The 21,818-nt window shown below is 42.5% G+C and overlaps 1 protein-coding gene across 1 annotated transcript; it reads right to left on the reverse strand.

Moving 5' to 3' along the window:
- Positions 1 to 331: 331 nt before the first annotated feature.
- LOC311118620 (VPS10 domain-containing receptor SorCS1-like) lies at positions 332 to 21,815 on the reverse strand (the record flags this gene model as incomplete). Its single annotated transcript, XM_084193409.1, has 15 exons — positions 332 to 396; positions 758 to 927; positions 1,951 to 2,056; positions 2,672 to 2,771; positions 5,336 to 5,470; positions 8,371 to 8,483; positions 8,787 to 8,910; positions 9,463 to 9,596; positions 12,878 to 13,064; positions 13,327 to 13,498; positions 14,316 to 14,429; positions 15,798 to 15,931; positions 18,063 to 18,180; positions 20,385 to 20,492; positions 21,730 to 21,815. Coding segments are annotated over 15 exons (1,866 nt in total), but the record flags the coding sequence as incomplete, so codon positions are not given.
- Positions 21,816 to 21,818: the final 3 nt, after the last annotated feature.

Raw genomic sequence — 21,818 nt, forward strand, 5'->3', positions numbered from 1 at the left:
AGACACTTACAGGAAGCTAACCAAAAGAGTGTGGTTTTTTATGTATGTTTTTCTTTAGTTCATGCTGGCTTTCCATTTCTAGTTACATACTTGACTTTGTATAAATACATTTAATCAAAAATTATTTTTTATTGGATAGACATATATTATGTATAAAATAAAAACCTGTATACAGTTTCTTCTGGTTTTCACAGAGCACAGTAAATGTCAGCAAAGTCAGTAAAGTCCAACATGCACAGGTATAAAGCTCAAAACCATTGTGTCTGCTCAAATGGTTAAAAAAGTCCATGACACAAAATGGAGTTGCTGTTTTCGGAGTTGTCCAGAGTTTTTAAATGTTGATGTATGTGGGGAGTTCATTTGAGAATTTGACATGTGCGTGAGGTTTGATGCATCCTTTAAAGGAGAAAATTATGGGAGACAGAGACATGAGGAAAGATGTCAGAAGACATTCCAGTCAGTATGAGTTAAGTCACATTTCTCCACAATGAATGAGCCTCTTGCTGAAACCTTGAGTGGAATGGGGCTATCAATTTATTAATCAAAACCTTAGTGGAAGTCTCTGTGAATGACACAAAAGCTTAGGTTCACGACAACCGATATAGTATGTGAAAGTGATGGAACAAAATGAAATTATATGATAAGAAATTGCAGTAAAAGTTAAATGAAATTAGTAGTACTAGACTTAGAAACTAAATTAAAAAATATATATATAAAGGAAAAATAAAAATGTAATAAAAGTGGCGTAGTCACTCACCGATGGGCCGTGTGTTCAACTCGGTGTCCATAAGCTCCGGAGAAGTCACCAGCTCCCTCGGAGTGTTCGGGGACACCAGGGTGCTTTCCGTCAGACTTACTGGACTTGGTATCATTTCTTGTTCTTTTTCGTTCTGCATCTGTGCATAGACGTTGAGGCCTGGGATCTTCCTTGAGGAAAGATTTACAATGAGACGGGGGATAAAGAAATTCGCCAGGCTAATAAAATGGGAGAGGGATGTTGCATTGCCTGCCTCGGGGACCAAATAATTCTGATACTCCTCTTTACAACCCAATAATGTGTAGCCGCTCCCAGGAGATATACCCAGTTGACTTAATTGTTTTGTTTTGTTGGCTTCCGGCCTTATATATAATTTTGTATATATTTGTATGCAAAAAAAGATTATACTGTATGTCTTTGGAAGTCAGAGGGTCTGGGCAGAGGAGATGTAGTCGTTGTGTGTGTATCTGTAAGTTGTTCGTATGTGTATGTTTGTATTTGCTGTTAAAAAAAAAAAGGGGAAAAAAATATTATTAAAAAAGGAAGGCAATTACACATTCTACTGTATGAACACATTTCTTTTCTAAGACGTATGCGTTGTTTCGCTCGCTCTCTCTCTTCTCTTTCTTTCTATAGATCTTGTCTCATTGACCCCTCCTGCCCTTTTCACACAGAATTGTACCTTGGTGGATGGAAATAATTTAACATTTCAGAAAGGTCAACTAGCAAAGCTCAAAGGGCTAAATATTGATAATGCCTGAAGGCTGACTGGCATTTCATTTGCGTACAGAGAGAATACCTCGACAAAAGGATTCTAAGAACGTTGAGAGAAATGCCATTTCTCCCTTGAAACTGAAGGTGTACGCTATGTTTTCACACAGACGTTTGATAGACAGTATTTTTGTTAAATGCCAAATGTCTAGACACTCAGTAACTCCCATTTGGTTAGTAACTTTCCACCAATGTTCTTTCTGATGTATAACCATAATTATACTGTAGCTCATAGCTCACAATTTGTGTCAGAAGAGGGATTAGACCCTAGTCGAACAGTGAGATCATAGCTCACTCAAAATGTTTCGTCAACACTCATGAACTCTCCCACTTGGTTAGTAACATTCTCCCAATGTCCTGGCAACTTACAACCAGATATGGGTTATAAAGATCATCTCTACAGCATATAATGAGCACTATACCTTTTGAATTTGTAGATGACAAATATCGCCAAACCCAGAACCACAACCGACAGCAGCATCAGCATGGCCGAGCCGCTGTGGTTCTCACTCGTGTCCACTAGGGGCGCTGTAGAGGTGGGAGACAAGAGTCACACAGTACAGTATACATTGAATTCCAAACAGTTTCTATAGAGAACAAGTAAATCATGCGTTTAAGAAGTCAACATGAAAAGTGACACCTACTAATTAATAAAATACAAAATATAACAAAATAATTAATAAAAAAATATAAAATTGCATTGTGATTAAGTTTTTGATACGGTAAGTATTTATTGACTTCTCTTACTCTTTATCTTATAAGCCCCTAGGACAGTAGCAGCATCCCCAAAAGGAAGAGGCACACACACTTGTAACGATGCTCACTCTCTGAATGTCTCTGTGTAGCTACATGATGGGAGCCAATCAGACAACAGGGTTGGGGGGTGTTAGTTAGTGCTGATCTAGGATCAGGTCCTTCCTTTCCATATAATCTTATTTGTTATGATCTAAAAGGCAAAACTGATCCTAGATCAGCAGTCCTATTCTGAGACACTTATTGAATACAGGCCCTGGCTCTCTATTTCTATCTAGAACTATCTCTATCTATCTACATACTCATTAAAAATACCCTGTTATCCTCAATACACCTAGCAAACACAACCAAAATGTAGGTATTTGTTTTCGAAGAGATGCAGACACTTACCTGCTGACAAATGTGCAGCATATACTGTGACCTGGACCCCAGGCCGAAGGGTGAACTGGACCAGGTTTTGGTTGAGGGCGCTAAGCAAGATTTCAGAGAGCTAGAGAGGGAGAGACAAACACGACAAAAAACATTAATTTAAAAAAGTATATGCGCATCGATTGACATAATTAAAGTATTAAGATTTCTAAATCAACTTATTGGAACTTTTTATAGCAGAGATCTATGAGAGTACATTTACATTTAGCTTCTTATCCAGAGCAACTTACAGGAGCAATTAGGGTCAAGTGCCTTGCTCAAGGGCACATCAACAGATGTTTCACCTAGTCGGCTCGGGGATTTGAACCAGCAACCTTTCGGTTACTGTCCCAACGCTTTTAACCGCTAGTCTATAGATCAACACTAAATCAAATCCAACTGTATCTAAACTGCATAAAACATCTCAAAACACTTCACCGTATAAGAGAGAGAATAAAGACATCTGGCAGTATCATTAAATAGTATAACTAATATAACCACTCTAGTCACATTATTGGTTCGTCTCAGAATGAGTTTCTTCTCATGCATACCATGCTGAGGCAGATCTTTCCACCACATACTTACTGATACCCACAACCAATGGCTGATACTACACACCCCACGGCTCACTGAAACCTTAGTTAATTCACTGCACCCTCCCTCCACCCAGAAACCCAGTTTACATTTACATTTACATTTTAGTCATTTAGCAGACGCTCTTATCCAGAGCGACTTACAGTTAGCGCATACATTATTTTATCGAACCCACAACCCTGGCGTTGCAAACGCCATGCTCTACCAACTGAGCTACACCCCCAGTTAAAGTGAAATATCTATGGATGAATCCGTGCAGGTTCTCACCAATTTAATACATAATGTAGAGCCTATTTGATGAAAAACCTTGCTTTTACTCCGGTTTTTAGAGCGACAAGTAACCTTTTGCACCGAGAACGTGCAGTTTGGACATAAATCAGATGTATCACCCTGACCTAGAGGCTACAGCTGGAATACAGTGTTACATTTCATGATGCTTCCAATCTAGTCCGGGCATAATCCCCTGAACTATACTGTCCATATGATATCAATCACACAAATGATGATTTGTACCATTTTAAATCTCAACTGTAACACATTATATCAGATATGTCGTTTAACAAAGTTGTATCCTTTTTACTTTGCATTCGGGCCAAAGACTAAAACAGAGAATATGTATGCACTTCATGCATAGAAAGACCCTGGCTAAACAAATTCCCTTTTCCCTGCGGAATCCATTTTATTTCTTTGCTAGGCTTCATTAATTTTATCTGCCTCATTTACCAAATGAATTGTGATATGAGTAGTTTCTCCCAGTCCTTCACATTCCTTCCCGCTTTTATATTTCTTACCAAGTTTAAAATTAGACTATAGCTATGAATAATTACTTTTTCGGGGTCACTAAATCTATTATACATTCCAATAAGCACACCCGTACATTAGACTTTCAAGATGCAAACCTTGAATAAAGATGTATTGGCGGGGCTTGAGTGAGAAGGGTCTTGCCATACCCAGGCAATAAGGCAGATTTGAGGAGGGGAAAATACAATTAATTTCTTCCTGGTTCTATTCTATTCAGATATTTTTTATGATCATCCATTATCTCTTATATGGGCCTTGGAGCTAATTCAGTACATCTTGATACCTGCAGGTGATTCAGAAGCCAGTATCAGCAGAGACACTATCTTTGTCTGGGTTTATTCCTGTGAAAGACTGCAACTCCGCCCCCTCACATAGAGATGACTCGGGGTAATCTACAGTAAAGCCGTCCCCAGTGAGGACTTTTGAAAGCTTGTCACACTTATTGATGAGGCTAGTTGATATTCTGTGTGTGTGTGTGTGTGTGTGTGTGTGTGTGTGTGTGTGTGTGTGTGTGTGTGTGTGTGTGTGTGTGTGTGTGTGTGTGTGTGTGTGTGTGTGTGCGCGCGCACGTGCGAGTGGGGGCGCGTGTGTGTGCGCGCACGCATGTGTAAGCCTCTGTGGACAATATTGACATCTACTGGAGAAACGATGAACTCAGCCTTGAAAATATAAGTACGTTGCAATTATGTTTTCAGACCGTAGCAGTGTAGACTAACACAGCTATGTATTAGTGAAGAATGTTAGAAAAATGAATATTTCTAAGCCTACTCATGTTTAGTTCAGTGGAGACCTCTAAATTATGCCAAATGGAATGACAAGAAAATCAACAGATGGCGAACATGTTGGTGCAAGAAAACTAGTGCTTAGCTGTCAAACCCAAACATCCAACAAGCAGAGTAATATCCTCCTAAAATATAGCTCCAAATGTCATTCAGTGATAATTCAGAGTAAGTACAGTATATGCCAAAATAACTCATAAAAAGTATGCTCCTACTCCCACTCAAACATCTGGCATTAATAAATATAGGAACTTAATGCATTCAATTTTATGGTTTACTTTTATGGAAATAATGGAAACTTAGTTGTCAGATACCCATTTTGGTAATAATTAACTGACAGGTATAATGCTTTTTTAACCTGTTATAAGCATGAATAAGCCTTTATATCATGCATTGTGAATAAGGCTAAGGCCAATAATATGTTGTCTATGTTTCAACTGACACAACATGCCTGTTATTTAATCAATCATACCTGGTCTAAATGAGCTGAGTTCTTCTCTGGCTTGCCCTCCGTTAACTCTTTGTCTGGCAGGATGAAAAACTCTGCTGCCGTGGGCAACCCAGGTAGGACGGTGACAAGGAGCCGTTCCGGGCTCATCCCCGTGGCCTAGAGGAAGATGAGGAGGAGGGAGAGGAAGAAGAGAGAGATGAGAAGGGAGAGGGGTAGGATGAGGAAGAGGAGTTGGGAGAGGAAGGGGAATAGGAAAAGGAGGGAGGGGAAGAAGAGGAGGAGGAGGGAGATGGAGAGGGAGAGGAGGAAGATGAAGAGGAAAGGGAAGAATAACAGAAAGAATTCCCCATCAACCATTAGGACTAGACTAGATCGCTTTTCATGTCATTAAGCACATCATCAAAGAGGAAAGCAGTGGCATTGAAAAATAGGAATTGTCTGGATGGTTGTAATTAGTGTGACTGCGATACATTGCTGAAATACTTACTGTGATACATTATTACAAACATCAATGAGACTTAGATCTGAAATTATCATACTACTCAGGTCCGGAGCTGTTTGAATCAAATATTTCCGTTCTCAAATATACTGAATAGTATGAGCAATTCAATACATTTTGTGGATACTACAATGTCTACCCAACATGTCATGTGTGGATTTGAAGTACACTATATATATAAAAGTATGTGGACACCCCTTAAAATTAGTGGATTAGGCTATTTCAGCCACACCCGTTGCAGACAGGTATATAAAATTGAGCATACAGCCGTGCAATCTTCATAAACAAACATTGGCAGTAGAATGGCCTTACTGAAGAGCTCAGTGACTTTCAACGTGGCAACGTCATAGGATCCCACCTTTCCAACAAGTCAGTTCGTCAAATTTATGCCCTGCTAAAGCTGCCCTGGTCAACTGTAAGTGCTGTTATTGTTAAGTGGAAACTTCTAGGAGCAACAACGGATCAGTCACGAAGTGGTAGGCCACACAAGCTCACAGAATATGACCGGTGTGTGCTGAAGCACGTAGCGCGTATAAATCATCTGTCCTCGGCTACAACAGTCACTACCGAGTTCCAAACTGCCTCTGGAAGCAACGTCAGCACAAGAACTGTTCGTCAGGAGCTTCATGAAATGGGTTTCCATGGCCGAGCAGCATCAGCTGGAGGGGTGTAAAGCTCGCTGCCATTGGACTCTGGAGCAGTGGAAAAGTATTCTCTGGAGTGATGAATCACACTTCACCATCTGGCAGTCCAACGGACGACTCTGGGTTTGGCGGATGCCAGGAGAACGCTTCGTGCCCCAATACATAGTGCCAACTGTAAAGTTTGGTGGAGGAGGAATAATGGTCTGGGGCTGTTTTTCATGGTTCGGGCTAGGCCCCTTAGCTCCAGTGAAGGGAAATCTTAATGCTACAGCATACAATGACATTCTAGATGATTCTGTGCTTCCAACTTTGTGGCAACAGTTTGGGGAACGCCCTTTCCTGTTTCAGCATGACAATGCCCCCGTGCACAAAGCGAGGTCCATATAGAAATGGTTTGTCGAGATCGGTGTGGAAGAACTTGACTGGCCTGCACAGAGCCCTGACCTCAACCCCATCAAACACCTTTGGGATGAATTGGAACGCTGACTGCGAGCCAGGCCTAATCGCCCAAACTCAGTGCCTGACCTCACTAATGCTCTTGTGGCTGAATGGAAGCAAGTCCCTGCAGCAATGTTCCAACATCTAGTGGAAAGCCTTCCCAGAAGAGTGGAGGCTGTTATAGCAGCAAAGGGGGGACCAACTCCATATTAATGCCCATGATTTTGGAATATGACGTTTGGCGAGAAGGTGTCCACATACTTTTGTTAATGTAGTGTATGTCCCTCACACTGACGGTTGAGTACATTCGGAGCTACAGTCCAGCTGGGTCTAACTTCACTAAACCATGACAATCAGACGTTCAGTGAGATTTATTTGTACATGTATGGCCTCCACAAATACGACCCTGAACTCACAGGCGACCAGCAATTCCAGAGTTCAATGTGACAGGGAAGGCAGTGCAACAGCAATTTAGAATGTACTTTAAGTAATTTTCCCTTGTCATTTAACATCATAAACCGTAGATTCATCTCAGTCGCAACCTGAGGTCACAGAGGATGTATTGTAAAGAGGGCCACAGACTAAATACACTGAACCAAAATATAAACGTGTTGGTCTCATGTTTCATGAGCTGAAATAAAAAATCCCAGACATTTTCCATATGCACAAAAATCTTATTTCTCTCAACTTTTGTGCACAAATGTGTTTACGTCCCTGTTAGTGCTCCTTTGCTACAATAATCCATTGACCTGACAGGTGTGGCATATCAAGAAGCTGATTAAACAGCATGATCATTACACAGGTGCACCTTGTGCTGGGGACAATAAGAGACCACTTTAAAATGTGCAGTTTTGTCACACAACACAATGCCACAGATGTCTCAAGTTCTGAGGGAGCGTGCAATTGGCATGCTGACTGCAGGAATGTCCACCAGAGCTGTTGCAAGAGAATTGAATCTTAATTTCTCTACCATAATCTGCTTCCAACATCGTTTTACAGAATTTGGCAGTAAGTCCAACTGGCCTCACAACCATAGACCAAGTGTAACCACGCCAGCACAGGACCTCCACATCTGACTTCTTTACATGCGGGATCGTTTGAGGTGTGTGTGTGTGGGGGGGAAATAAAGCCATTTTGTGGGGAAAAACTCATTGTGATTGGCTGGTCCTGGCTCCCCAGTGGGTTGGCCTGGCTCCCAAGTGGGTGGGCCTATTCCCTCCCAGCCCCACCCATGGCTGTGCCCCTGCCCAGTCATGTGAAATCCATAGATTAGGGCCTAATTAATTAATTTGAATTGACTGATTTCCTTATATGAACTGTAACTCAGTAAAATCGTTGAAATGGTTGCATGTTGCATTTATATTTCTGCTCAGTATATACTGTGTGTCTGTGTGTGTCTGTGTGTGTGTGTGTATGTGTGTGTGTGTGTGTCTGTGTGTGTCTGTAATATACAGTTAGATACGAGGACCACTCACCTGAACCATGGTGTTCTTGATGACTCTGCTGACGTCCAGTCTCCATTCGGCCACGTCGGGGTTGTGGTCATCCAGGTTAGATGAGAAGGCTAGTAGATGTGACCTGAAATATTCTACACAGAGAAAAAACTAACAATCAGTGACAAGTGTATGATGATCAGCTGATGACGATGCTTTTCTATTTCTGTCCTATTGCATTGTCTCAAATAACAAATGTGTCAAATTAATGAGTAGTAAACAATTACTTTGAGTCATACTTACTAGCCAACCTCCAGTGCACTAAAATCTACAAAGTCAACTCCTCTAAGTAAACTTCTAGAAACAAACCTCTGGCAGTATACATGGCTGTTTACAACACAAAACAAAACCAAAAAAACAGCGTAGTCATCGTCACCACCACCGTGCTCACTGCTCACCGTGGACAGCGATGGTTTTCCGGTCCTGCAGGATGGCGTTCCCAGCGGACACCTGCACGGTGACAGTGTTGATGCCTTCCCGGGAGAACGTGCACGCCACGCTCCCTTCCAGGGTGATTATCGGCTGCAAAGAGAAAGAGAGGGGAGAGAGAGTAAGAGAGAGAGAGAGAGAGAGAGAGAGAGAGGGGAAGAGCGAGAGAGCAAGGGGGTTCCCATGGGAGGCCCTTATCAACCTTGTTAACATCTCACACAGACACTATTTACACTACAGAGGTGTCAGCCGGGAGGCAGGCAGGCAGCCACACACATAAACACAACCCACATCACCCCCCAAGGAACCATGATCGCAGCTGTGCTGCATAGAACTGTCCGCGGAGAGTTCCATGTGACACGAACAGGTTCTCTGTAGTTACTCGCATCTCCATTTGTTCTTGAAATGGCTCAGATATGCTAATTCTGGAACATTTTCTCATGCACTAGCATAGCTAGCAGCTGCATTAGTAGCTAAACTCGTTGCCCAACCAAACAAAACAAATTCTGAATTAAGTCAGACAAATACTGCTCTAATTTGTAAATCTAGCACAAATCTTTCTTCACGTCTCTTTATCTTACAGTGTGAAGGATGAGCATACAATAAAACTACAAGTCCCAGCAGTATTGAAGTATCTTATCTTACCTCACTGTTATTTCCGAACCACCAGATGTAGGTGACTGTTCCCACTTGGCTAGGCCACAGCACAGCGGTGAGGTTGACTTCCTTACTCTTCACTGCCACAAAGGGAGTGGAGAGATGGATATACTCCAGCTGACCTACTCAAAGTCACAAAAATACATGACAGTGAACCCACTGAGACTGACTCCACAAAGTCTTGAGGCCTCTTATAAAATGAAGGGGCGATAAAAAGTGAGTTGTGTTCAGTAACACAATTACATCACAGTCAACCGACTGACTCCACAAAGTTTTGGGGCCTCTTCTGAAATGGATGAAGTTGCATTCAAAATGATCTGCCCTATAAATGCATCACAGTGAACTGACTAAATACACAAAGTAAGTTTGTAGCCCCTTATGATATGAAGGCACAAAAAATGTAGTTGCATTCATAATATTTGTATACAAATATATACACTGCTCAAAAAAATAAAGGGAACACTAAAATAACACATCCTAGATCTGAATGAATGAAATAATCTTATTAAATATTTTTTTCTTTACATAGTTGAATGTGCTGACAACAAAATCACACAAAAATTATCAATGGAAATCAAATGTATCAACCCATGGAGGTCTGGATTTGGAGTCACCCTCAAAATTAAAGTGGAAAACCACACTACAGGCTGATCCAACTTTGATGTAATGTCCTTAAAACAAGTCAAAATGAGGCTCAGTAGTGTGTGTGGCCTCCACGTGCCTGTATGACCTCCCTACAACGCCTGGGCATGCTCCTGATGAGGTGGCGGATGGTCTCCTGAGGGATCTCCTCCCAGACCTGGACTAAAGCATCCGCCAACTCCTGGACAGTCTGTGGTGCAACGTGGCGTTGGTGGATGGAGCGAGACATGATGTCCCAGATGTGCTCAATTGGATTCAGGTCTGGGGAACGGGCGGGCCAGTCCATAGCATCAATGCCTTCCTCTTGCAGGAACTGCTGACACACTCCAGCCACATGAGGTCTAGCATTGTCTTGCATTAGGAGGAACCCAGGGCCAACCGCACCAGCATATGGTCTCACAAGGGGTCTGAGGATCTCATCTCGGTTCCTAATGGCAGTCAGGCTACCTCTGGCGAGCACATGGAGGGCTGTGCGGCCCCCCAAAGAAATGCCACCCCACACCATGACTGACCCACCGCCAAACCGGTCATGCTGGAGGATGTTGCAGGCAGCAGAACGTTCTCCACGGCGTCTCCAGACTCTGTCACGTCTGTCACGTGCTCAGTGTGAACCTGCTTTCATCTGTGAAGAGCAAAGGGCGCCAGTGGCGAATTTGCCAATCTTGGTGTTCTTTGGAAAATGCCAAACGTCCTGCACAGTGTTGGGCTGTAAGCACAACCCCCACCTGTGGACGTCGGGCCCTCATACCACCCTCATGGAGTCTGTTTCTGACCGTTTGAGCAGACACATGCACATTTGTGGCCTGCTGGAGGTCATTTTGCAGGGCTCTGGCAGTGCTACTCCTGCTCCTCCTTGCACAAAATGCGGAGGTAGCAGTCCTGCTGCTGGGTTGTTGCCCTCCTACGGCCTCCTCCACGTCTCCTGATGTACTGGCCTGTCTCCTGGTAGCGCCTCCATGCTCTGGACACTACGCTGACAGACACAGCAAGCCTTCTTGCCACAGCTCGCATTGATGTGCCATCCTGGATGAGCTGCACTACCTGAGCCACTTGTGTGGGTTGTAGACTCCGTCTCATGCTACCACTAGAGTGAAAGCACCGCCAGCATTCAAAAGTGACCAAAACATCAGCCAGGAAGCATAGGAACTGAGAAGTGGTCTGTGGTCACCACCTGCAAAACCAGTCCTTTATTGGGGGTGTCTTGCTAATTGCCTATAATTTCTACCTGTTGTCTATTCCATTTGCACAACAGCATGTGAAATTTATTGTCAATCAGTGTTGCTTCCTAAGTGGACAGTTTGATTTTACAGAAGTGTGATTGACTTGGAGTTACATTGTGTTGTTTAAGTGTTCCCTTAATTTTTTTGAGCAATGTATTACAGTGAACCGATTGACTCCTTAAAGTTTTGGGGGCTCTAATTAAATTAAGGTAAGCAGAAAACTTCAGAGTATCCGTCTCTGGGCCCCTTATGAATTGAAGGCACATAACAACAAAAAAAGTGAGCTGCATTCAGAGGATCTGGTCCGTTCTGGGACGCTGTGGTCACCATCTGTGTGTTATTTTTCATCCCTGGCACTCCTGAGTCCTGGCTGGTCCCATTTGTAACGGCTGGCACATCAAGATGGACAGATTGCAAGGTCCCACAGCTCCCTGATCAATAAGTCAACTACGTTACATCTGTCACTCACGAAACCACCGGGGGTGGTCAGCCCCGTCATCACAGAGGAGACGGGAATGACTTGCATGTTAGAGTTAGAGTGGAGGTACCCTGAAGAGCTATTATATAGAGAAAATGACTTCGGCTTGACTATAATTGTAATGGGATATAGGCTACCTTCATCTCCACTGATCTCGGACCATGACATATTACACAAGCAGATAAGAAATGTAATGTTCTATGCCAGTTTCCCAACCCTGGTCCTCGAGTACCCCCAACAGAAAACATTTGTATTGTAACCCTGGACAAGCACACCTGATTCAATTAGTCAACTAATCATCAAGCCCTCAATGAGTTGAATGAGGTGTGTTTGTCCAGGGCTACAATGTAAATGTGTACTGTTGGGGGTACTCCAGGGTTGGGAAACACTTTTCTATGCAAGTAAAACAAAAACAACACTTGCTGTAAATGTTTGCAAAGGAACAATTTTGTGTGTTAGAATTGTATGTCTTCTATCTCAAGGCCAACAGACTGTTAAATAGCCTTCACTAGCCGGCTACCACCCGGTTACTCAAACCTGCACCTTAGAGGCTGCTGCCCTATATACATAGACATGGAATCACTGGCCACTTTAATAATGGAACACTAGTCACTTTAATAATGGAACACTAGTCACTTTAATAATGTTTACATACTGCTTTACTCATCTCATATGTCTATACTGTATTCTATTCTACTGTATTTTAGTCAATGCCACTCCGACATTGCTCGTCCTAATATTTATATATTTCTTAATTCCATTCTTTTACTTTTAGATTTGTGTATTGTTGTGAATTGTTAGATACTACTGCAATGTTGGAGCTAGGAACACAAGCATTTCGCTACACCCGCAATAACATCTGCTAAATATGTGTATGTGATCAATAACATTTCATTTGATTTGATTGTATAACTACCTCACTCATATGTCTGTAGATTACGGGCTACACTGAAGTAAGGTAAGTTAAGGTATTTAACTACACTCACATGTTAAAGGTTGAAGACCAAACATGAAGCATGGAGGTTGAGGACCATGATTTGGTCACAGTGAGAGACAGACTCACATGTGACATGGAGGTAGAGCACCACGCTCTCCGACCCCAGGCTGTTCTCTCCTGTAGCGGTCACACGGAAGATCCCCACAGCCTTGTAGATGTGCTTGATCCCATCCTCTATGGAGCTCACGTTGGAGTAGGTCAGAGCGTGACCGTCCCCGAAGTCCACCATGATGCTCGTCCTGGCTCCGTCTCCCTATACAGGAAGTAACAGTCATCAAGGATAGAAAAAAATACGGTATTCTTACACTAGCTACTGTAAGTATGTTTGAAATAATGTTATTTGGTAACACTTTATATGAAGATGTAATGGCATAGTAATAGAATAGAGAGTATTTTGTTGTTATTACAGAAGTGGAGAGTTGACATACATTTTACCATACTGAGTTAAAGTCAGTGCCCGGTCTGAATGAACAGGGAGCCAGTTACTGTATTTCTCCTAAGGAAACACCGCTCACCTCTTCAAGAAACACCAGGAAGGTGACATTGGTGCCCAGCGTAGCTGTCAGCTTTCCTTCACTGGTGACGAGGTGCAGGCCTTTGGGGGCCTGGGTAGGACAGTGCTGCCTCCTGGCCATGTACTCTGCTATCACTCCCGCTGTGCAGTTATTGGACACAACCTTCCTGTAGCTGAATGTACATAGGTCACAACTGCGGTTAGAAGCTTTGCTGATGGATACATGAGCATAGAAAATAACGACCTTTACTTAAGCAGCTTGGCTACTGAGAACATACTCTCTTACAATAATGTCCTGTCATTTGAAATATCCTTATTCCAAGTCTACCTTTGCAGTCAGTTTTAATTAAATAATGAATGAGTGTACATACAGATGTAGGAACTTAATTTGAGCCAGAAAATAATCCTGCAGCAACAGGAAATGTGAATTATCATGTGGATTTTAATTAACCTTTTACTACAGTAGGCTAAATCAGGGTCACACAGAGTCATTATTGGTAGTCTTAAACAAATCTACTTTGAAACAAGAGTATACTCACACACATCTCACACACATGGTTATGTGCTTTAAAAAAAGGAAGGCACCTGTACCATGTCAGATATAGAGTTTAAATGTATTCCATTTTGAGTTTGCATCCCAAAATTACTCTTCATATACATCACAGAAGACTGAAATATACCAAAAATGTTCGACATAGAAACACCAGATTTTTGTTGTTTTTATGAAAAATATTAATAACATTCACCCATGGGACCGAAAACTGAGCTTTTGGTCATTGACTGCAGGAAAAGGCTAATGGACATTTTTGTAAGGCTTGATACATTTTTTGTAAGGGAAAATAACAAACTTCAGAAGCCTTTTTAAACCTCAAATACTCTACAAGTGTTACATTTCCTGCATTGCAGGAAAGTTATTCTGCAACAGGCTGATCAAATTAAGATCCAACATCTGTAAGAGGCTACTGAGAGTGCTGGGGATAATCTGCTTACCCAGTGCTGTTGATGAAAGTAGTCCCTGTGGTACAGCTTCTAGACATGGACGATGGGAGGAACCAAAAGGCGGGGGTGCACTTGCCGTCACTCCGCCTCTCGTAGCCATAGTCACTGTAATGTTTGGATCATACCAAAATAAACAGTCGAGTGAAACGCTACAAAGTAAACTTTTATAAGTGATTCAATTACTGACTCATACTGGTGACCCTGGAGTCAAAATAATTGAAGTATTTCAATGGTAATAAAATGTATAATATTGCCTTTTTAGTTTTTCAAACCCAGCCAATGTTGTTTATGCTACAATTATTGCATTAATACAGTTGAGTGAAATTCTACAAAGTTTGTTTTGATACATTTGATGAATGTGATATAGAGGAATTGTCTTTGAGGGTTTGGGGTGGGACTCTGCACTGGGGCCTGAAAACACATCTCAAACAAACTGATTTGACAAAAAAATGCCTTTTTTTGTTTTCTAAAAACACAGCTCTGTGTTGTTTGTCCTACAATTAAAAGGCAACGTTGCCAGCACGCGCGTCCCCAAAATGATAGGAACAAATTGGCCCAATTAGGCCGACATGCACACAGATGCAGAAATGTTGTGATTGTTAATGAACACTATTAAGCCCGACGATTAATTGTCTCTTACTAAAACGCATTCCAAGTTTACGCCTCACTCAAGGGGCCCACGGATTTGGGAATTGACAAAAGCAACATTAATAATACTGATAGATCATTCAAAGAAATGGATTGTGAAGTTTGTAGCAAATATGCTTTGGAAATGTGTCGTTGATGAACAGAGAGTCACTGGCAAAAGCTGAAAGCCACAAAAGCAGTGACAGAGTTGGTTTCTTAAACGTATGACGACATTGTAGGGGAGAGCAATGGCAGACATTCAAGGAGAAAGACACACACACATTCACACGCACCCCCACACACTTCCCTATCCCACTCCCTATCAGCATGCAAACTTGGATCCTGGCAACCCTCCTCTCTCTCTGTACTTTTTCCTTCATTCTTCAACACACACACAGCTTGGAGTGGTGCAGTTGACTGCATTCCATTTAGCCGGGGCAGCCTCCAAGAGAATCCAGCAGCTAAGTCTCCTCTGCAATTCTAATCTGGAGTGAGCTTCACCATGACGGTGATCTCTTATCTTTTCAAACTTCACTTCCAGACCTCTTTTTTTCATCCTCCACTCCATATGCCAGTGGTATATTGATAGGGCGGCTTAGGCAGTAGTTGTAATGCTTAATGTGTTTTTATGTTCGAGTAGTGTGTTGGAGTCTCTCCTCAAGTACCCTCAGCCAGTTCCAGTTATTTGATCTATTTCAGCACTATTCCATTCAAGTAAACCATTAACTTGTGTAATGTTTACTATGTTTATTGTGTGCCAGTTTACTTACATTGTATTTACACTGTACCTACTTATGCATCATTTAGGGGTACTTAATGTGAACGGGGACCCATCTGTCTACTCACCACTCAAAGTCGGACTCTGTGCAGTCGCAGGGCGCCGAGGTCATCGTCACCGAGTACGTCTTACCCATAACGCACCTGGCTACGGGCTTCAACTTCCTGTAGATTCTTTTCACTCCCATGATGCACGGCTCGCCCTGTGGATATATTTTACGAATTGAAACAAAAAAAACTGAGAAAAAGGATTGTTTTTGTTATATTTCACCCCATCGTCATCAATAATTTACCGCAGTGCGGTGAACCATATCTGTATCATACTGTGTGTGAAAAGGCATGCCGTTGCTTTTTCCTTTACATGGGATTATTTTGCATCGATGCCCACTGAGGACCATGTTGTGTGGTGTGCTAGCGATAAGCGATGTTAAACTTAAAACACTTCTCTCTCATGTATCCTACACACAAGCTGTTGCAGCTCGCTTGAGTTGGTGGTTCTGCCATTCTCTCTCTCATAGAGTCAGGTGGTTTAACAGGAGGCTAGAGGAGAAGTGTTCCAGAGTATCTCTCTCTCTCTCTCTCTCTCTCTCTCTCTCTCTCTCTCTCTCTCTCTCTCTCTCTCTCTCTCTCTCTCTCTCTCTCTCTCTCTCTCTCTCTCTCTCTCTCTCTCTCTCTCTTTCTCTCTCTCTCTCTCTCTCTACACACTGAATGTGGGGTTTTTACTTTGCTTGACTACAGTAATCCAGGGAAACTTTCTTAGTCGGTCCAATAGGTGTCAGTAGTGAGATGCTTCCAATCTTAAATCTCAATTTATCAGCAGTAAGAGCTCTATATATCCCTGGTGTTCAACGTGATAACACAAATGGCCTGATTGGGTCCAAATGGTCTTAAAGCCACAATCTGCCATTTCAACACCTTACCCTGCCACTTTGTCTGGCAAGCTGAGGGTAAATATGACAGATATGACAGACTGTTGCTTTAAAAACACACACCACAGCCTTTCCTTTGGACCAGTTCCCAATCTATTCTTGCTGCCCAATGTTTACCTCTATAATTGAATTGGACTGTTGTCCACTTCCATGGCTATATGTTTTGATCATTAGGGCCAACCAATCATATGGGTGTTTGAGTCAATTATGGTAGCTTGGTCAGAATAAAGAAGCACTCTCCGTCTCATCCTTATGTTTGACTCTGGGTCTGTCTAGGCTCTACTTATGAAACACTGCATACATTTGAGCCTGAGCGAATGCTCTACCTCAAATGTATGCAGTGTTTTTTAAGGAGAATTGTAGAGACACATATACATCAGCAAGAATTAGAGGCAGTATGCCTAAGTGCTTTTGGGCCTAAGGGAGAGGAACGTCCGGCACCTGTCCAGCGCACACTCCACAGCTCAACACAAAGCAGAGCGTGGATGTAGGGGAGTGATCAAGCAGTACACTGCATGCCAAAACAGTATTTCATTTGATCAAGGGTCTCAGTCTATCTAGACCTCTCTATCAAGTAAATTATAAGAGATGGGGGTTTGTGGGAATGGTCCCAAAGCACACGTTGTAGTAGTAGGGGTGGCATGTAGCCTAGCGGTTAAGAGCGTTGAGGCAGTAACCGAAAGGTCACTGGTTCGAAGCCCCGAGACGACTAGGTGAACAATCTGCCGATGTGCCCTTGAGCAAGGCACTTAACCTGGATAAGAGAGTTTGACAAAAATTAAAATGTAGCAGTTTAAAGATGCATTATGCAGAATTCACTCCACCGTTTCCTGGTTGCTAAATTTCTAATAGCTGGCCTAATTTTAGTTTATGTGACAAGTATAGTGTAGAGAATCAGTGTACCATCTAAACCCATATGAAATATATTTTGCATAACCAAAAATATTGTATTTTCAGCTGGTGTACAAAATCGTAAGTAAGACGCAAAAACAAAACTTATGAATGGGAAGCATAGAAATAGCGCACATAGAACATGCTTTCAATGAGAATTACAGATCTATAACTCACATTTCTATATGAATTTGGTCAGGTCGCCCAAAAAGTTACATATTGCAGCTTTAACTTAATAACATTTTCCTAACGTTAGACACCTTTTGAAGAAGTCTGAGTGAGTTACAAGTTCTATCCCCATCTTAAAAGTTTGGGTGACACTTCAAAATAGAGGTAAGTGCAAGATATAAAGTGCTCACAACTTCTTGCAATGGAAGTGCTTTGGTCATAAAGCACTGAGAGTGGGGTTGCTAGTATGCTACATGTTGGGAGCTGTCCAAAGCTGTAATGACAAGGCTGAGGTAGGCCTCTGAAGCCAGTTCTTCTGCAGACAGAGTTATGTAGGTGCCATTACCCGGTTGTGTAGGTGCCATGTCTGGTAATCCCCCTCTGTACATCTCCGGTTGAAGATGGACCTGAAGTCAATCTTCACCAGCTGCCACTCCGACCGGTGACTGACGTGGCCAAAGATCCTGCAAACAGCAAAGAACCGTACAGCTGCAGCAGAAACGGTACACTGGTATCTGGTTGTCAGATAGCAAAGCCACAGCAGCTGTGAACACTGATAGGTACACTACACTGAAACACAGAAGTCTGGTTATAATTATTAGGGTGACAGAAGGTGGCAGAGAGAAAAACACTAGACAAACTAAGGCATGTCAGGTACAGCACCCATATTAGGAAGTCCCTCAGTTGTCAGACCGAGGAGTAAAGATATTTTCTTTCTTTGACTTGGATGAACATGACAGTTATTACTAAAAGCTTTAGAGAAATGGCATTTGGTGTCACGGTTTCGGCCGAGGCTGCTCCTCCTCCTTGTTCGGGCAGGCTTCGGCGGTCGTCGTCCCCGGAGTACTAGCTGCCACCGTTGTATGTTTCGATGTTTGTTTGGTTTTGTCTGATTGGTTACACCTGTTTCTTTTTTGTGCTTATTATGTGTCCTATAAGTTCTCGTCGTTTGAGTCTTGTGTTGTGTGTAATTGTTTCTCCAGTCAGCAAGGGCTATTAGTATTTTCTCTCCAGTTATTGTTTTGAGAGAGTGTCCGCACTGTGTGCGCATTTGTTTTATATTTTGTGCTTTACGCAGTGTGCGTAAAGTTCGCTTGCCTCCGGCTTGGATTTTAGCCGTGTGTTTTGTTTACGTGTCTTTACTAAAGACTGTTGGACGAAACCTCTGTTGTCCTGCGCTTGATTCCACACCACATCCACGCTCGCACCTGACATTTGGCAACTAATGGAATGTATACTATGGAATCTAAATTAATCACTTTACAATCACTTTCCCTCAGATTCAACACAAACTTCAACAGACATTTAAGGTTATGACACCACATCAAATGAACATTCACACGTCTCAGATAAAATTACTTCTCCGAGAAAATTGGGTGGGAGTGTTTCTGGAATTTACCTCCTATCTCTGCTAATCATACAACAAATTTATCACAATCAATCCATCAATTAACGGACTGAGGCGCTGGTCCATAACTGTCACTAACTGTAAAATCATTATTCATTGATAAGAAAATGGTCTGAAATGAACTAATGATAAATAATGAGGTGTCCATACACAGAGATGCAGAGAAAACGAGTACAACATTGATTTATTTCTGTGAAAAGCTGTAGTAGGCTGTCAACAATCTCCTAACAGTATCATATCCCATAGTCCTGTCTGTCTCAGCTGGTTCATAGTAGTGTATAGCACTCTGGGCCTACAGGGAGAAAGTCATTTCTCCTATCTTTTCCTTCCATCTTCCTCTCTCACTGTCTCTCTGTAAGTCCCCCCCCCCCTCTCTTTCCCTTCATCTGTCTCAGTCTCTCCCCTCAACTCTCTCTCTCCCTACTTCTGTCCTTCCCTCTCCCAGTCTCAGCAGCTGTGGCCTACCCTTCGGTTGCGGTGCTGACTACAAAGTCAACTGTCTGTCCGTCACTCAGTTATGGTGATGACAGGTGTTATAAAACACGGATGTAAGGGCTATGGGAAACCTTATGCCGCAGCCCTCAAGGTTTTACACCAAAAAGTCAAATAAGAGCAGTATCATCTCATGTAGTATAGCTAAGTGGGTCATTCTAGAATGAAAGAAGTTATAGAAAAGACAGAAAACTTCATATGCCATGTTTCTTAAAACGATTGAGTTAATGTTGCTACATAATGCAGCAAGAACTTTTAGAGCCCTACTTTCCTCTTCGGTCCTTTAGACATCGACTATTTTATTTTTGATGATGTTCCTCATGTTCTTCAAATGGAGTGTTCTGCTGTCGCCGGTCTCCCAACACCATTGATGTCTCTGTGATCATAATCCCGAGACAGATGGTTTTGTGAGGCTAGACCTTGAGAGGGATCTATTCAATTCATGTTAGGAAAATGGGCAGTCAGCGCTGTCGTTTCTACCAGGGTTTGGATACGAGCAAACTCCCACACATAATGTTAACACATCTTTCACGGTTACGGTTCATTCAATCTCAATTCATTATGTTAACATATCAAACATACTGTATATCTGCAATCAGACGTGATTTCATTTTACTGTGTGGTGTAGTGGTAGCACCGTCGTCTATACGGACCACATACAGCACACTTTTGGGCCAACGTTTGAATCCTGCATCCACCACTTTCGGCTCTGAGTTTTCCCTTACTGTCTCGCTCTCATTCAAAATTGGGTAAATAAAGTTGACTTACGTCATAATGAGAGTCTCCTCCCCCGGCTCCCCTAGTAACCCGTCCACAAACAGGGGCGACATGGTGAAACTGTATTTATTCCACTGTCTCCCCTCGTCGAAACTCATCCTGTGGGAGGAACCATAGAACTAGAATTAGAACTCCATTAGTGTATTTAACAGCATTATAGTATTTTCTATGGGAGAGACAATAGCAATAGAATAAGAACGTTTTATTTATCCCTTATTTTACCAGGCAAGTTGACTGAGAACATATTCTCATTTACAGTAAAGGGCCTGGGGAATAGTTACAGGAGAGGAGATGAACGATCCAATTGGAAGCTGGGGATGATTAGGTGGCCTTGATGGTATGAGGGTCAGATTGGGAATTTAGCCAGGACACCGGGGTTAACACCCCTACTCTTACAATAAGTGCCATGGGATCTTTAGTGACCACAGATAGTCAGGACACCTGTTTAATGTCCCATCCAAAAGACAGCACCTTACAAAGGGCAATGTCCCCAATCACTGCCCTGGGGCATTGGGATATTTATTTATACCAGAGGAAAGACTGCCGCCTACTGGCCCTCCAACACCAATTCCAGCAGCATCTGGTCTCCCATCCAGGGACTGACCAGGACCAACACTGCTTAGCTTCAGAGCCAAGCCAGCAGTAGTATGCTGCTGGCACACACCATAACTGACAGACAGAATTAGAACATATTATTGTGTATAATATTACAGTATTTTATACATCTCTATGGGAGAAAACACACATCTTCTCCAGTGTCTTATCAAACTAATAAAAACTATATTAAAATTATTCCACCATGACACAGGATATGATCACTTCATTCCAAAGGCACTGAAAGGCAAGGCTTACATCAAGTAACGAACAGGGAAAGGTGAAATTGAATGGCAATCGTCAAAGGAGGAGAATATCTCACGGCCTACTGGTTCGGAATTACACTAATAACTTCCTATGTTCTTAGACATACTCATTACGCTATCAGGGTTGTGGGAACGTGAGGATTGAGTCTTCCTGAGAGAGAGAGAGAGAGAGAGAGAGAGAGAGAGAGAGAGAGAGAGAGAGAGAGAGAGAGAGAGAGAGAGAGAGAGAGAGAGAGAGAGAGAGAGAGAGAGAGAGAGAGAGAGAGAGAGAGAGAGAGAGATAGAGAGAGAGAGAGAGAGATAGATAGAGAGAGAAAGAGAGAGAGGGAGAGAGAAAGAGAGAGAGAGAGAGAGAGAGAGAGAGAGAGAGAGAGAGAGAGAGAGGAAGAGAGGAAGAGAGGGAGAGAGAAATGAAAGAGAGAGAGAGAGAGTCGATGCAAACCATGACAAATGATATTTCTCTAATAGAGATTCACCATAGGTGTCGGATGGGGAGTGGAGTGTGTCTTATAGCCACCAGAGCCCCTCCTTGGTCCAGGTAGAGAACACTGTACTCCTCATCAAA

This window comes from Coregonus lavaretus (genome assembly GCF_964263955.1).
Source record: "Coregonus lavaretus genome assembly, contig: HAP1_SCAFFOLD_5669, whole genome shotgun sequence".
Lineage (NCBI taxonomy): Eukaryota > Metazoa > Chordata > Actinopteri > Salmoniformes > Salmonidae > Coregonus > Coregonus lavaretus.